This window comes from Bos mutus, chromosome 13, assembly GCF_027580195.1.
Source record: "Bos mutus isolate GX-2022 chromosome 13, NWIPB_WYAK_1.1, whole genome shotgun sequence".
Classification (NCBI taxonomy): domain Eukaryota; kingdom Metazoa; phylum Chordata; class Mammalia; order Artiodactyla; family Bovidae; genus Bos; species Bos mutus.
This window is the reverse complement of record NC_091629.1, coordinates 75,261,107-75,277,523: the sequence shown is the minus strand read 5'-3', so window position 1 is coordinate 75,277,523 and position 16,417 is coordinate 75,261,107. Positions and strand designations below refer to the sequence as shown.

The window sequence follows — 16,417 nt, the reverse complement described above, 5'->3', positions numbered from 1 at the left end:
CTGAGTTCAGAGTTCCCCTTTGAAACACAATGAACTTAGACCTCCTTTCCACTCCATGCCTCCCCCGATGGAAGGGTGATGTACGCAATAGGCTGCGGCTTCCATCTCTTATGCAACTCTCCCGGGTCAGGGCAGCTGGGTCAGGCGGAGGCAGGCAGCACTCACTGGGCACCTTTGGCTGCCCCATGACCTGAAACATAGCATCTAGGTGCTGACTCAGGCTCCCACATTGCTCCCCGAGTCAAGGCTCACCTTCCTGCCCTGATCCCACTCACCCAAGGATCCCACTCAGTCTATTCCCACAGGCCCTTGCCTGAGGATCCAAGACCTCCCTGCTGTATCAGGCCCCGAACCTGAGTGCATGGGACACCCTGTCCCTTTATGCAGACTCTGTCTGCTCATCTCATGTCCCCAAGGCCAGACATTTCTGCAATGACCCTCTCCCCTGCCTCCAGCAACCAGCACACCCTCAAACCTCAACCCAACTCCTCTCCTCCCTGCTGCCCTTTGCCCTCTTCCAGGAACCTCACCTTGCTTCTTTGACTTACAAAAGGCCACGTGATACCTGCCCCATATTTATAGATCCATCCAGAAGACCTGAACCAAAGTATGTAACCAAACTGCTTTGCAAAGGCATCACTTCTCCAGGACATCAGAAATGCCCTCACCGATCTTGCGGAGGAGACTCCATAAATGTGACTTGAGAAGAACATTTGCTTTGCTTGCCAGAAGTGGCCATTATGATCATGTTTCCCCCCAAAGGCTACACAAGGGAGCAGTCCCCCCCAAACCGTCTTATAAGTAAGACTAGGGAACTTCCCTGGAGGTTCAGTGGTTAAGACTTCCCCTTCCAATGCAGGTGGTGCAGGTTCCGTACCTGGTCCGGGAGTTAAGATCCACATGCCCTGTGGATCTTCACCAGAACTTAAAACAGAAGCAATATTGTAACAGATTGAATAAAGACTTTAAAAATCGTCCACACACACACACACAAAGTCTTTTAAAAGAATAATTTATCATCAGTCACAGTTGCTTTAAGTATCTGTTGCTTGATAGTTCACATTTGGGCTCAATATTGGAGGAAGCCACTGAGTGTCTCTGCAGGAACCCAAGGACGTGGGGCGGGGGGTTAGGGGATGGGTGGGCGGAAGAATTAGAAAGAGAAACAAGTAGCATTTCTTCATCATCCAACCATCTTTTCACTTAAGAAGCAGTTATTGAGCTGCTGAGTATCTTTTGTCTGTAGGCATGAAAAGATTTGGGCAAGCATCCCACAGAGCAGGGAGCCAGAGGATGTATCCAAATGCACTGCAGGCAGGTTTCCTGGAGCTCTGGGGGGTGGAGGTGAATTGCCAGCACACTGGGCAGCGTCTGGGAAGCACAGCCTTCCATGCGGCCCCCACTGCGGCCCGGGATGAGCCAGCAGGGCGGGGCAGTGAGGGATGGCTGGGGACAAAGTTCTCCTGTCTCAACAAAAGCTCAGTTGCACAAGAGATGAAGAAAGAGGCGGCTGTGGCAGGAGAAACCGTGTCGGCACTGTACAAGGGAGTTAAAAAGAGGCCAGGGACCCAGTTCTAATCTCTAGGAAGAGGCTCTTTGAATTACACCGAACCTGCCTTCTGAGATGATTACGGCTTCTTTGCAATCGTCTTTGACTTGGGCTCTCTTCTCAGTGTCTGTGTAGATCCCAGAAGCTTGCTGATATTATCAGGACTTTGAATTCAAAAACAGGTGCAGGAGCTGACACAGACAGTCATTGCCACCTAAAGCTGGTTGGCGCTTTGGGCACAAAGATGGGCTCTTCCTGGGATTTACTAATTCCTTAACTGGTGACAAACTAGGGCAGCTTCGAGCCAGAATGTAGCCCCCAGGCTACATCTCATCACCCACCATGCCAGCTCCCTTCTCTCATCCTGTCACAAACCAAAGGAACCCACCTTGATGAGCCAGGTGTGGTGGTGAATAACATCTCAGGCATTGTTGTTACTCAACGTTGTGATGATTGCAAGTCCACAGTGTGTCATTATGACTTTGTAACAACACAGTACGATAGCACCCTGTGGGTGCACCTGGACAGCGTCAAATGTACTCTTTTAATTTCCCTAACTCAAGTTTTTTTTTATACTCTGACCAGAAACTGATTTGTTTAGTCTGAATCTTTTTTTTTGGCTTTGTTTTGGGTTTTATTGGTTTGACAAACTTCTGACTTTAGTTTGCTTATCTGAAAACAGCCAAAACCTAATTGTTCTTGCCTACTTCTCAGAGGTGTCATAGGGATTAACATAATGTGAGTATAAGTACTTTAATAAGTATTATTATTCAAAAATCCCTTGCAGATGTTAGCACATGATTTGCTGAAACAGTAGACTCTCGTAACGCCTGCAGAACATAAGCCATAATCCCCTGAATCCTACAGGTCTGTAACCCACACTGTAGAATTATACAGTAAGAACCTGAGAATCAGAATGTTACCATGTTACCAGATGTTACCATGGGTCCAGAATCCTACAGTGAGTGAGGTCATACCTCTCTGTGTCTAGCCTCAGTGATTCTGTAAAGAGGTTAGCTAGTTTATCCCCCAAGGGGGAAACATGACTGACTGATTCTCCCTTTGCGCGAGGATGGTGGGTGGACACCAGGGGTCTTCTCAAGTTCTGCTAAAAACTTCTCCCCAAAGAGCTGTCCATTCATGACAAACACGATGAGTTCCCTGCTGTCTGCAAAATGTGGCAAACACATCGATGGCATTTGCAGGCTGTCTGATATTAGAAGAATGGATGGAAACGTTTCTTTTCCTTAGCGGTGTTGACTTAAACTCCCAAACTCAGCCTCTAAGATGTATGTGACCTTTTTGACTGCATGCTGCTGCTGCTGCTGCTGCTGCTAAGTTGCTTCAGTCGTGTCCGACTCTGTGCGACCCCATAGACGGCAGCCCACTAGGCTCCTCCGTCCCTGGGATTCTCCAGGCAAGAATACTGGAGTGGGTTGCCATTTCCTTCTCCATGAAGAGTATGATAATCTAGGCATGTGCAGGTTTTTCAAAAGCTTAGAATATCGATTTTTTTCCATTACAAATATAGAGTGTGATAAACTTTGATGTTCATCTACAGTGGTGATATCCCCACTAAGACAGCAGTCATCATTCTATTCTTCTCCAGAAGTTTGCCTCTTTGCAATCTCCCATCTCTTCCCTAGGCAACTAACTACTGGGAGAATATTGATTTTTAAATGACTTATAATTTAGTTCACTTGGGTTTTCTTTTATTACTGGAATCACATTCATCATGTATTATTTCTGTATAAAGACTTGTAAATTCCAAGTCCCAGGAGGAAAAGCCCTTTAAACAGTTCTGCTTAGACTCATCATCTCTTTATTCTCTGAATCATCATCTCTTTATTCTCTTCCAAGACTAACTGGCCTTCAGCGGCTTACAGGAAAGGGAGCTGGTTTCTCCAAGCACAAGGGTTCCTTCAACACTTTAGGAGCCCAGCTGAAAGCAAAAAGTCAATAAAAGTGAAGGGCTGTTATCCCTGAAATTCTCAAAGAAAGCTGCTTTTTGTTTCCTTGGCTGCCCTCTAGTGATCAATGATGCAGAAACATACTGCATCTTAGGTCATGACTCAGATGTATCTGCCTGTCTTTATACAGAGTGAAGTAAGCCAGAAGGAAAAACATAAATACAGTATACTAACGCATATATATGGAATTTAGAAAGATGGTAACAATAACCCGGTGTACGAGACAGCAAAAGAGACACTGATGTATAAAACAGTCTTATGGACTCTGTGGGAGAGGGAGAGGGTGGGAAGATTTGGGAGAATGGCATTGAAACATGTAAAATATCATGTAAGAAACGAGTTGCCAGTCCAGGTTCGATGCACGATACTGGATGCTTGGGGCTAGTGCACTGGGACGACCCAGAGGGATGGTATGGGGAGGGAGGAGGGAGGAGGGTTCAGGATGGGGAACACATATATACCTGTGGCGGATTCATTTTGATATTTGGCAAAACTAATACAATTATGTAAAGTTTGAAAATAAAATAAAATTAGAAAAAAAAAAACAAAAGCTAAAAAGACAGTTACTTAAAGAAATACTACTGCAAGCATGAGGAAACTGTCCTTACTGATAATTCATATTTATATCCCAAAGTGTCATTCCCTTTCCTGTTTCCTGGTCTACAATCCTTTCTGTGAAAAGATAAAGGATTCAACTATTACATAGCAAATTAGCTCTAACACAGCATTGCTGCTACTGCTGCTGCTGCTGCTAAGTCACTTCAGTCGTGTCCGACTCTGTGCGACCCCATAGACGGAAGCCCACCAGGCTCCCCCGTCCCTGGGATTCTCCAGGAAAGAACACTGGAGTGGGTTGCCATTTCCTTCTCCAATGCATGAAAGTGAAGTGAAAGTGAAGTTGAACACTGAGCATTAGGACTAGGCTAAAAGGATGAATAAGATAAGGTCCCTGCCTTCCCTGGAGGATAGACGTGAACTCAAATAATGAGCAATGTGATGAGTGCTTAAAAATAGAATAGACGAGACTGTATCTGTTTTCTGGATAAGTTCATTTCTGTTGCTTTTTAGATTCCACACATAAGTGATGTCATATGGCATTTGTCTTTGTCTGACTTACTTCACTTAATATGCTAATCTCTACATCCATCCATGTTGCTGCAAATGGCATTATTACAGCTGAGTAGTATTCCATTGTGTATGTTTACCACATCATCTTAAACAACAAAGTCCCACTGTAGCGCACAGGAGACTATGTTCAACAGCCTGATAGACCATAATGGAAAAGATTATAAAAAGGAATGCATATATGTATAACTGGAGAAGGCAATTTATATATATAAATCATTAAGGACACAAGGAAGAAAGAAAGCCTGCTGTATTGGCCAAAAGAGCTCTAGTGGAGTCTTGCGTGATGGGTGGATGTTCTCCAAACAGACAAGAGAGGGAAAGTGTGTAAGACAGATGAGAGGCTGTGTGTTGAAGAATATTGAGAAATAATATCAGGAAGATAGCCAGGAGCTAGGTTAGGAAGGGCCTTTGGGAGGCTGCGTTCATTTGCTGTTCCTGCAACAAACAGCCTCGAACCCTCAGTAGCACCCAGTAAATATCCCCTGATTTTTCACACGTGACTGAAGATGGGCTGGGCTAACTGTCCTACTTGGGCCCCTCCTGGGACCAGCTGGGCTAGCCCTGGGAGTGTTCTTTTCCTGTTACTGGCAGAAGCACAAGAGGAAAAGCAGAAACACAGAAGGTCTCTTCAGGCCATACTCAGAACTCGCCTGCTGTCTCTTCCCTGGATCCTATTAGCCAAACCAAGTCATTGGCTGAACCCAAGTCAGAAGCAGGAAAACATCCTCCACCTCTTTAGTGGGAGGGCTGTGAGCTTACATGTCAAAGGACTCGAATGTGCGGAGGGTAGGAATTAGGGCCAATAATAGCACCTGCCGCAAGTTCTACCTTGGAAATGCTGGGTTTGAGGTCATTATGCATTTTTCTAAACTGTGGTTGGAAAATGTAGCTCAAAATACAGATCTTCTGTATAGGAATGGAGTCTAGATAACAGTGGATACGTGTATAAGTATGCTTGATTCATTTTGCTATACAGCAGAAACTAACACAGCATTGTAAATCAGCTATACTTCAGTTAAAAAGTTAATTTAAAAATGTTAAAATCAAAGTAGAGAATTTTCATTGAAAAAAAAAAAAAAAAGGATTGGCTTTGGGTGATGGATCCAGGAGTCTCAAGACCCCATGCACCAGACTTGTGGACCCCCTCCCATGGCAACTAGTCCAGAACCTCTAGGGCTGAGACTGGGGGTGTGCACGTTAACCAGGTCCCCAGACGATGCTTCATATTGTCTGAAGTCTGAGCCCCCCTGGTAGATAAGTGACATGAAAATGACACTGCCTTAAAGTTTTGAAGCAAACCTGGGACCGCTTTACTCCAGAGTGTGGCCTCCACGCCGCATCCATTCACCCACCCCCCAAAGCCTAGGCAGTGAGATCCCTGCCGGCCAAACACGCTGCCACTCCAGCAAACCCAGCTAAACTCTTCCAAGATGGTGCATAAAGGATCGACTGGTGAGTGTTAGATGATGACATCTCTCCAGGCTAGCTTTAACCTGGCAACAAATCTTCAGCCTAAGAAATGCATTTCGTGCATTTTTTCAATCTCTAAAAGGCGCCATGGAAGAGCTTGTGAAACCATGTATCAATACCTCCACTAGAGGCTTATTCTCCCTGCTTGGAAACCCAACTTCTCATCTTGTCAGAGTTAAATTTTACTAAGAAATAGACTGCTCTCTCCCCTCCAGTTGTTCTCTGATTCCAGCTTTGCTCTCTGAAAATTCAGGCCCAAGCCTGAGTGTAAAATATCTGACTCCTACTCCATAATTAAAAAAAAAAAGAAGGAAGAAAAGAAAAACCCTTTCATGACTCCAAATTTTTTGTATTATTTAAAGACGTGCAGAGCCTAGAGAAGCTCCTGAGAGATGCAGTCATCTACGGCCAGCCTCGAACCCGCAGAGCTTGGAGAAAGATTCTCATCCTAGTGGAGGGCATCTACAGGTAGGTGAACAACCAGAGACCTGTTCACACACTGAGGCGCACAGCAAGCTGACAAGTGGGGCAAGGCTGACCTCTCCTAGTGAAAGAGACAAACGAATGAGATAAAGGGGAGAGGAAGGGACCTGAGCCAAAGCCACCAATGTGAGCTGTCAGGGGTTGGCTCACCTGACCTGTCCATGACCATACATATGGTGCAGCACCTCAGAGGCTGGTGTACTGGAGAAAGTGTCTTCAGAAATGTCCTGACTAATGGTGCTAGCTTGCATTGATTCCTCCCACTACCCTAGGCTGCCCCACAGTTTCAAAGACCTCTGGGGCTGGGTTACTCAACTTCAGAACACTCTTTGCCTTTACGACAAAGGCAAGAAAGTAGGTACCGCTGATGGGAGCTCAGCTGCCCCTAATTCAACAGTGCACCCAAAGTCTAGTTGCTCCTTGAACTTGGCCAATAGTTGGCATCAGAACACAAAAGGCCTGCACATTTTCCTCAAGGTAAGGCTAACCCGGAGCGCAATTCTTGATTCAGAGCTGGGAAGAGGAGATGGTTTTTGCATCTGAAGACATGTTCAGTCTTCTCTCAGCTTGTGGGCTGAGCAGACACAACATCCTCTAAGCCGGTCAGAACTGCACTTTCATACTGAGGGTTGCAATTGAATTTGCTTCATTCTCCAAATTGATGATTGTTACTAAAGTCGAAATTGCCCCAAACCCGGCTTCTGTCGGATGCCCTAATCCATGAGTCAACGAAGTTGCTCATTCCTAAATCAATGCTCAGTCCTAAAGTCAGAAGAATCAAGGGTGATACTTCCAATGATATAATTATGGAAAGATAAACAATATTTCAAGGAAGGGAGTGAGGGCTTAAATTCCCAACAAGAGGGAATGTGGTTGCGAAGGAAGTCTGCCATCAGGAGCAGCATTTCTTCCCGTTCCCAAGGGCACCACCCGAGCATACCTGTCAATTGTCAGTTGTCACAGCCACAACAGAGCACTGCTGGCCCCAGGTGGGCAGAGGCCAGGGATGATGCCAACCCCCTTACAGCACACGGGGTGGGCCCTGCAATATGCTCAACATGCCAACGGTAACAAGGGTGAGAAGCCCTGCTGTAGACTCATGTAACCAACCACAGGCCCGGAACTTGCGACTTTTAGGAAATAATCTCGATTTGACTCTCAGGCTGTCACGACCTCCAACTTGGGTCTTTCTCCCTGTGAGATCTGTGCCAGATGCCAGCCTGGGAGGAGAGCCCTTATCTAAACACCTGTCAGTCAGGCCTGGACTGGTGGGAGGGTGGATCAGCTGAGCCAGAGATGGGCATCTCCCTGAAGCAGAATAACAGAACCCAATTGCAAACAAACAGAACTCAGCTCCACTAAAAGGAAGTTGTGTGTTCTGAGTACTTTGATTATGGCTGAATTAAGCGGACCACCGGCATTTCACTGTCAAATAGTCCCATCAGTTACAGAAAGAAACCCCTTGGTAATGGCTGTGCTGGGGCTGGGTCCTACCTGATATCAGCAAAATCAGCAATCAACAAATGCACCGCTACTTCCCAGAGATGTATTATGGGTGTATACCTTGTTAACATCCACGTGAATCTTCCTTAGAATTTTCACTCTCAGATCCTTTTAATTTCTGTCTGTGGTTTGCCCCATGGGCAAAGTCCCCCTACCACAGACAGCTCACATAAATCAATTTTTTCAAAACTCCCCAAAAGAGTAGTTAGCCAAATCAGTCTCAAGGTAGTTATCAAGGTAGAAAAGTCTAGATACCAAATCCTAGAAGTCAATAAACTCCACAACAGCAGGTATAATAATAGTAGTAATAGCAATGATACTACCACCATCCATAGATCATGAAAGTATTAATATGTATATAGAGAAGACAGGGGAGTCAGGATTTGGAGGGAGGCCTGGATGTGGGCACAGATCCTGTGTTGCTGCCTATAGCTATGTGTCCTTCATAGAATTCCTTTGTAAAAATTAAATGAGATCATACATGCCAGTGCTTGGCAGAAGCCCAGCCCAGAGTAAACCCACAATCAAGGATAGCAGTCCTCATCATTAAATTTATTTTCAGTTGAGGAAGACACAGTTCAGAAAACAGTAAGCCATCTGCATGGTGAAGCTATCTGACACCTGGAGAATGGGTGTCAGAGGACAAAGTATGCATTTATCAAGTGCCTACGCATTGACGCATTAAACATTTCATGTGGGGGGCACCACCAGTACTCTTGAGGGTATTGTGAGGATGGAGGCACTCAGGTTCCAAGATCTAGATAACTTGCCCCAGGGAAGGTAACTGAGATAAAGCAGAACTGGGATTCAAACCAGGTGGCTCTGCAGGGATAGAGACCCAATAACCAAAGAGTCTGCCCATGTGCCCGCATCCGATGAAGTGAACGTGGAAAATGCAGAGGCATCCATTTGACCTTCCTCATCAACCCATTTAGGGCTTAGTTTCTTTATCTGTAAAATAGCGAGATCGAAGTCTAGAGTTCCATGATCTGGGGTTCAGAAGTACAATAGTATTGTTTTGATGTTCTCATCTGCATTTTCCTTATTTTTAAAGTCGTTCTCTTCTAGTTTTGTGTTTCTGGGAAGCCCAGTAGTCCATTCATGGTGGTCGAGAAGTTTTAAAATCATTCAAATATACACTACAGTCAGGGAAAGTGAAAAGTGTTAGTCTCTCAGTCATGTCCAACTCTTTGCAACACCATGGACTGTAGCCTGCCAGGCTCGTCTGTCCCTGGAATTCTCCAGGCAAGAATACTGGAGTGGATATCCATTCCCTTCTCCAGGGGGTCTTCTGACCCAGGGATCTCATCTGTGTCTCCTACACTGTGGGCAGTTTCTTTACTGCCTGAGCCACCAAGGAAACATTAGAAATGGGAGATGGGTCCAAAATAACCTTGGATATAAACCAGTATAGCTGGAGCCTAAATTTTCTAAATAAAATTAATCAAGAAATACTATCTAGTCATATCCAAAGCTACATATATAAACAAATGTTGGAATCTCAGCATGCCATTGTCTCTAAGAATATAAGCCATTCTCTTGACCCAAATAATGTAAGTTTAAGAACTGAGAACTTCAGTAGTAAAGTCTAACCTCTATCCCTATGGTATAAATGAATAAAGACAAAGGAAAAGAAAACAGTAGTTACTTGATTTTTAATTAATTTCAGCTCCTTTTTTTTTTTCTCCTCTCTTTCCACCTTTCTTCTCTTGGATTATACTCTGGGCCCACCAAGGAGATTTTTCCAAGGAGATTTTTGTTGTAAGTTGGCAAACCAGTGGCTTAATTCCCAGTCATGCCAGTGGGTAATATGGTTTAAACACAGAGGAGAAGGTGGTGAGAGGGAGATTTAAAAAAGGAGTCTTGTCACTTAGCTAATACATTATGTAACAGAAAAGATATAAAGAGATTATTCATTGGCTTACTGGTTTAAGAATAATCCAAATCCCTGCAGAGAGATTTCAATTAACAAGTGAAATTATTTTTACCTACGGTTGTATTTTAGTTTTGTTTTGTTTTGTTTTTCCCCTCTATTGAAACCAAAAGAAAATATGACCTTCCACTCAAGAAGAAAATACTGTTCTTAGGTTTGTTTGTTTGTTTTTCATCATTTTTGGCACAGTATTCTTTGACAGCAATTTTAATAACATAGATAGCCTTTTCAAGTACAAACCAAACTCAATATACCACTATGGGGAAAGATTCAATTCAAATTTTGTCACATTGAGAAAATGAAAACTTATTGTGGATGAATATCACTCTTTATAAAAACTGAGTTTTCTCTAGAACTCTTGTGTGCCCTGCATTAACTCCTGGAATCAGCAGTATTGCTGAGTCATTAATCTTTGAGGAAGAAATATAAACCAGGTAGACAGACTCCTAACATCAGCTAGACCAGCACCAGCAAAGATGACTAATTAGCTGCCTAGAGTGTCTGCAAAGTGTTCAGTGTGAACTCTGGATCCTGCCAAACTCAGTTCCAGAACAAAAAATGGCTATTTGTGACATGTCAGGTTTTTAGTGTGTTTGTGTTACCAACTTACAACATTTTAAAAGGTAAGAAGAAGGTTCTAGAATTTTGAGGGCATCCATCCATGTACTGGGTATGACACCCATATGCCTCCTTCCTGAGTCAACACAGAGGGCTCCCAATTTCTCAAATGAGGCCCCAGTGCTACCATTTCCTCCTAAGCTCCTCCTGAGGACAAGAGCAACCCAATGGGTGCCCACTATGTGTCAGACACTTTACAAGTACTATTTCTAGTAATTCACATTGAGGCTTTGTGAGCAGTGTGCTATCATTGTGTTAATTTTACACCCAAGGAAACTGAGGCAGAGAGCAGCAACTAAGTTGCCCAAGTCCTGAATTAGTAAATGATGTGACTACCACCTCAGCTTATGGGGTCAGAGGGCTGGACTCACCATCAATGGCAATAACTTTAACAAGCAATTACTCTAAGAAAATACTGGAATTAACTTGCAAACTTAAGTAAGAGAAGATGACTCTATGATCTTCGTGTTGTTAAAATCTGAAAGCATCCATTCAGAATGACCTTGTGAAAAGCACAAATAAGATGGACTTCATTAAAATTAAGAACTTCAGCTCTGCAAGAGAATATCTAGAGTGTTAGAAGGCAAGTCACAGACTGGGGGAAATACTTGCAAAAGATCTGATAAAGCACTGCTATCTAAAAGATGCAAGGAGGAGAATGCTTAGAACTCAACAATAAGAAAACAAACAACTGAATTTAAAAAATGGGCCGAAGACCTTAACATACACCTTACCAAAGAAGCTGTGCAGATAAAAATAAGCACGGGAAAGGATGCTTCACATCGTATGCCATCAGAGAAAATGCAAATTAAAACAATGAGATACCACTACACCTATTAGAAGGCTGAAATCTGGAACACTGACAACAGTAAGTGCTGGTGAGAATATGCAGGAACCCAGAGCTCCCACTCACTGGTGGTGGGAATGCAAAGTGGTCCCGTCACTTTAGATGGCAGTTTTGTGGTTTCTTACCAACATACTCTTACCATAAAATCCAGCAATCTTGCTCCTTGGTATTTACCCAAAGGAGCTGAAAACTTCTGTTCTCTCAAAACCCTGCACACAGATGTTTGTAGCATCTTTATGTATAATCGCCAAAACTTGGAAGCAACCAAAGTGTCTTTCAATCAGCAAAACTGGTGGTGCATTCAGACAGTGGAATTGTAGCACTAAAAAGAAATGAGCTATAGTCATGAAAAGACACAGAGAAAATCTAAATGCATTTTACTAACTGAAAGAAGCCAATCTGAAAACATCACATAGCGTATGATTCCAGCTATATAATGTTCTGGAAAAGGCAGAACTATGAAAACAGCTAAAAGATCCCTGGATGCCAGCAGTTGGGTGGAGAGATGGATAAACAGGTGAAGCACAGCAGATATTTTAGGGCAAAAAAAAAAAAAGTAGTATGTATTATAATGACAGGTACACATCATTATGCATTGGTCCAAACCCATAGAGTGTATGATGATGAAACTCAGCCCCTGTGCACTGCTGCTAAATTGAATCTCAGAGACAGAGTTTTGGATGGAGTAGAAAGGAATAGCTCTATTGCTTTGCCAGGCAAAGTGGGACGCAAGGGGATAATGCCCTTAAAACTGTGGGTCCCAACCTGGGGGGATTTGGTGAGGAGTTTTACAGCAGTGGTTCCAAGGCAGGGTTCTGGGGGTCAGGGTGTGTGTGCAGGGCCTGTATTCTGGCCTCAGGTGGTCTCCTGATGAGGGCATCACTCTGTGACCTCGGGAATGAAGAATGTGTCATCAAGTATTTAACATCCTCCACCTGGGGGTTTTAATTCTGCAGAAGAGCTCAAAGACACTGTGTGTGTCCCTTGAGGCAGAACCAGAACCCAGCCCCAAGGCTGCTCTGTTGTCTCTTGACTGCTCTTCCCTGCACCCCGTCCCTTCCCTGATTAGCAGCTTATGGGCTCCCTGGTGGCTCAGATGGTAAAGAATCTGCCTGCAACACAGGAGATCTGGGTTTGTTCCCTGGGTCGGGAAGATCCCCTGGAGAAGGGCGTGGCAACCCACTCCAGTATTCTGGCCTGGAGAATCCCATGGACACAGCAGCTTGGCAGGCTACAGTCCATGGGGTCACAAGTCAGACACGACCGAGTGGCTAACACTTTGGAACTCAGGAAAAGTTATGAAGGCTGAAGCCTATTCCCTAGAAACAAGAAACAGGGGACAGAAAGGCTTTTGTGCCCAGGAGCCCCACAAGGCCCTGCTCAGTTTCACGAACAATGCCAAGGGTGAACTCTAGTATAAACTGCGGGCTTTAGATGGTGACTTGCCGGTGGCGGTCAACTGGCTGAAAGAAATGCACCACTTTGGTAGGTATTGTTGACAAGGGGGGAGCTTATGCCTGTGTGATGCAGACAGCATATGGGAAAACTCTATACCCTCTGCTCAGTTTTGCCGTGAACTCAAAACTGCTCTGAAAAATAAAATCCATTTAAAAAAAAAAAAAAGTGGGGCTTCCCTGGTGGCTCAGTGGTAAAGAATCTGCCTGCCGACGCAGGAGCCTTGGGCTCAATCCTTGATCCCAGAAGATCCGACACGCCACAGAGCAACTAAGCCCGTGCACCCCAACTACTGAGCCTGGGAGCCGCAACAACTGAGCCCAGGTGCCACAAGTACCGCCGCTGTCAAGGCCTGGAGCCCGCGCTGCACAACAGGAGCCACCTCCGTGAATCGCAACTAGAGAAAAGCCCGTGCGGCAATGAAGACCCAGCAGAGCCAAAGTTAAATAAATAATAGATGATTCTTTTATTTTTTTTTTGTTTTTTTTTCTATTTCTTTCTTTTTTTTTTTTTTTTTAAACTTTACATAATTGTATTAGTTTTGCCAAATATCAAAATGACCCAGAGGGATGGTATGGGGAGGGAGGAGGGAGGAGGGAGGAGGGTTCAGGATGGGGAACACATGTATAGATGATTCTTTTAAAAAGATCATCCACTCCCCATTGGTCTAGGTGACTACCCAACAGCTGGACTGTTTTGACTGAATGGACCTAACACTTAAGCTATTTTCTTAATACATTAAATTTAATAAATAAACTAAGAAGAAGAGACGGTCAAGTCTCTGTTTGCATCAGTTGACTAGTTCTTGAACTAAACTGATGGGTTCCTTGAATTGTTTGACAAGCTCCTTCATGGGGGTGAGAGTGTGAGTCTGTGTGTTTTCATAGAGCTTAGCTGACGGCGCAGTCAAAACTGTGTGGGAAAACACAGCTCACAAGATGTCCTGAGAACTGACTGAAGACAGAAGTTCTTTTAAATCCATTGGGTTCCAGAGGTGCCATGTATATACGAATGCTCATTTTACTTGCTTATTTGCCTCCTGTCTTTCCCTTTGCTGGAGAACTTAAAGTGATTTTGCAATTTAAAACCCCAAGGAAATTTACCAAATTGCAAACTGCTGTGAAAAATTAAGCACTTAGGGCTAAAACAAAAGTTAATCTATAGCAGTGGTTCTCAAGTGTTGTCTGCAGCCAGAAATCCTGGAATCTCTCGGAACCTTGATAGAAACCCAAGTTCTCAACCCACCCCAGACCCCCACTGGAAACTCTGGGTGGGGCCCAGAAACCTGCCTTGTAACAAACCATTCGAATGTAATAAAGCATTCAAAGGATTCTGATGCTCACACAAGTGAGAAGCATTGCCCTAAAGGAAGAGAGGGGATACCAGCAGACACCTCAAATAAGCCTTCAGGTTCAGTAAGGACTCAACAGGAGAGCCTAAGGCCTTTCTCCTGTGCTTTAATGAACACTGTGATCTCTTAAGAGACTTCCCTGGTAATGATGTCTTCAAGTTCTTCTGTGTGTTTTTTATTTGTTTGTTTGTTGTTCCTTATATTAGGCAGAAGTGCCTTTCCCTGTAACTTCGGTGCTGATCTTCTCTTTTAAAAATAATTTTTTTAATTTATTTATGGCTGCGCTAGGTCTTCACTGCTTTTCACGGGCTTTCTCTCATGGGCAAGTGGGGATTACTGCTTGTTGAGATGCACAGGCTTCATTGAGGTAGCGTCTCTTGTTGCAGAGCAGAGGCTTCAGGAATTGCAGAACAGGCTCAGCAGTTGTGGCACAGGGGTGTTGTTGCTCTGGAGCACGTGAAATCTTCCCAGGCCTGGGATCGAACCTGTGTTCGCTGCATTAGCAGCTGGGATTCTCATCCACCATGCTGTCAGGGAAGTCCCTTTTGTGTGTTTTTACTTCCTTCCTTTAATATTCAGCAAGTCAAGCACTGAGTTTAGGTCAGACGTGCTGCTAAGTCACTTCAGTCGTGTCCGACTCTTTGAGACTCTATGGACTGTAGCTCGCCAGGCTTCTCTGATCATGGGATTCTCCAGGCAAGAATGCTGGAGGGGGTTCTGGCCAGGGATCTAATGCATGTCTCTTGAAAGTGTCAGTCGCTCAGTAGTGTCCGACTCTGCAACCCCATGGACTGTAGCCCATCAGTCTCCTCTGTCCATGGGATTCTGCAGGCAAGAATACTGGAGTGGGTTGCCATGCCCTTCTCCAGGGGATCTTCCCAACTCAAGGATCAAACCCACATTGCCGATAGATTCTTTACTGTCTGAGCCACAGGAAAGCTTTAATCCGCGTCTCTTAATGTCTCCTATATTGGCAGGTGGGTTCTTTACCACGAGCATAGCCTGGGAAGCCTGGCCAAATAGACAGTAGCAGGCTGATATAGATGCATTGACATAGAGCAATGTAATTAAAATTATCAAAATACCTGGAATCCAGTCTGATCAGTCTAGTTATGCTAGTTGACTTTACAAATAAGCTAATTAATAGCACAGTGAGCTAAGTATTTACTTGGGAATTAGCTTTAACAACTCAAAGCACTTAAATCCATTGACTGTATATTAATTTCCCCCCAGTGAAACGAAACCAGAGCAGCCGTACAAGATTGAGAGCACGTCTCCACCAAATAAAATTTGCCCAGTTATCCCTGTTTGGTATCAGGGCAGAAAGGGAGAGTGACACAGAGCCTCCCTGGCGGATGCTCACTGCTGACAAGCATTTGTTCTTTTGCCCTAGCATGGAAGGTTCCATCGTGCATCTGCCCGATATCGTGGCTCTGAAGAAGAAATACAAGGCTTATCTCTACATGGATGAAGCTCACAGTATTGGGTCCGTGGGCCCCACCGGCCGGGGTGTGGTGGAGTTCTTTGGACTAGACCCCAGAGATATTGATGTATATATGGGCACATTCACCAAAAGCTTTGGAGCCGCAGGAGGTTACATAGCTGGAAGGAAGGTAAGAGACAGATTCCTTGCATCTATTTAAAACCTGAATGCCCTGGGAATGCAGTCTTGGGGGTCCTCTGGTTTCCCTGAGGGCTTCAGTTCAGTTTAGCACACCTGACTGATTAAGGCGGCCTGGGCAGCATGGGTTCACAGGCATGGGAGGCCCAGAAGGTCAAGGAGCTCATTCTCTGATAGTGCAGAGGTTCTTGTGATGAATAATCCTGTGATCCTGAAACGACAACTCTGGCTGTGTACATAGGCAAAGACAGTGCAAAGGAGAGAAAGACTTAGAAGAAAGACTCAGAAGTCTCAGAAAGACTGTCAGTCTTGTAGCCCAAGGGTGACGAGGGGGTGTGTGGGTCATATTTCAAAAAGAGAATGCTGTTTACCAAGCCACAGAAGTGATGCTGCAGAACTGTAAGTAGTTTGGGAAAAACCTAAGGTGGCTGGTAGGAACAGCGGCAGAGGTCAGATGTTGAAGACACTGACCCTCTGCGACAACATGTG

The 16,417-nt window shown here is 44.5% G+C and overlaps 1 protein-coding gene across 1 annotated transcript in view; it reads left to right on the top strand.

The window, feature by feature from the left end:
* Positions 1-16,417, top strand: part of SPTLC3 (serine palmitoyltransferase long chain base subunit 3) — a 158,434-nt gene that overhangs the window by 96,992 nt on the left and 45,025 nt on the right. Inside the window, exons 7-8 of the mRNA XM_014476477.2 lie at positions 6,480-6,585; positions 15,701-15,920. Of these exons, the coding sequence (XP_014331963.2) occupies positions 6,480-6,585; positions 15,701-15,920 (326 nt within the window). The remainder of the gene's footprint in view (positions 1-6,479; positions 6,586-15,700; positions 15,921-16,417) is intronic.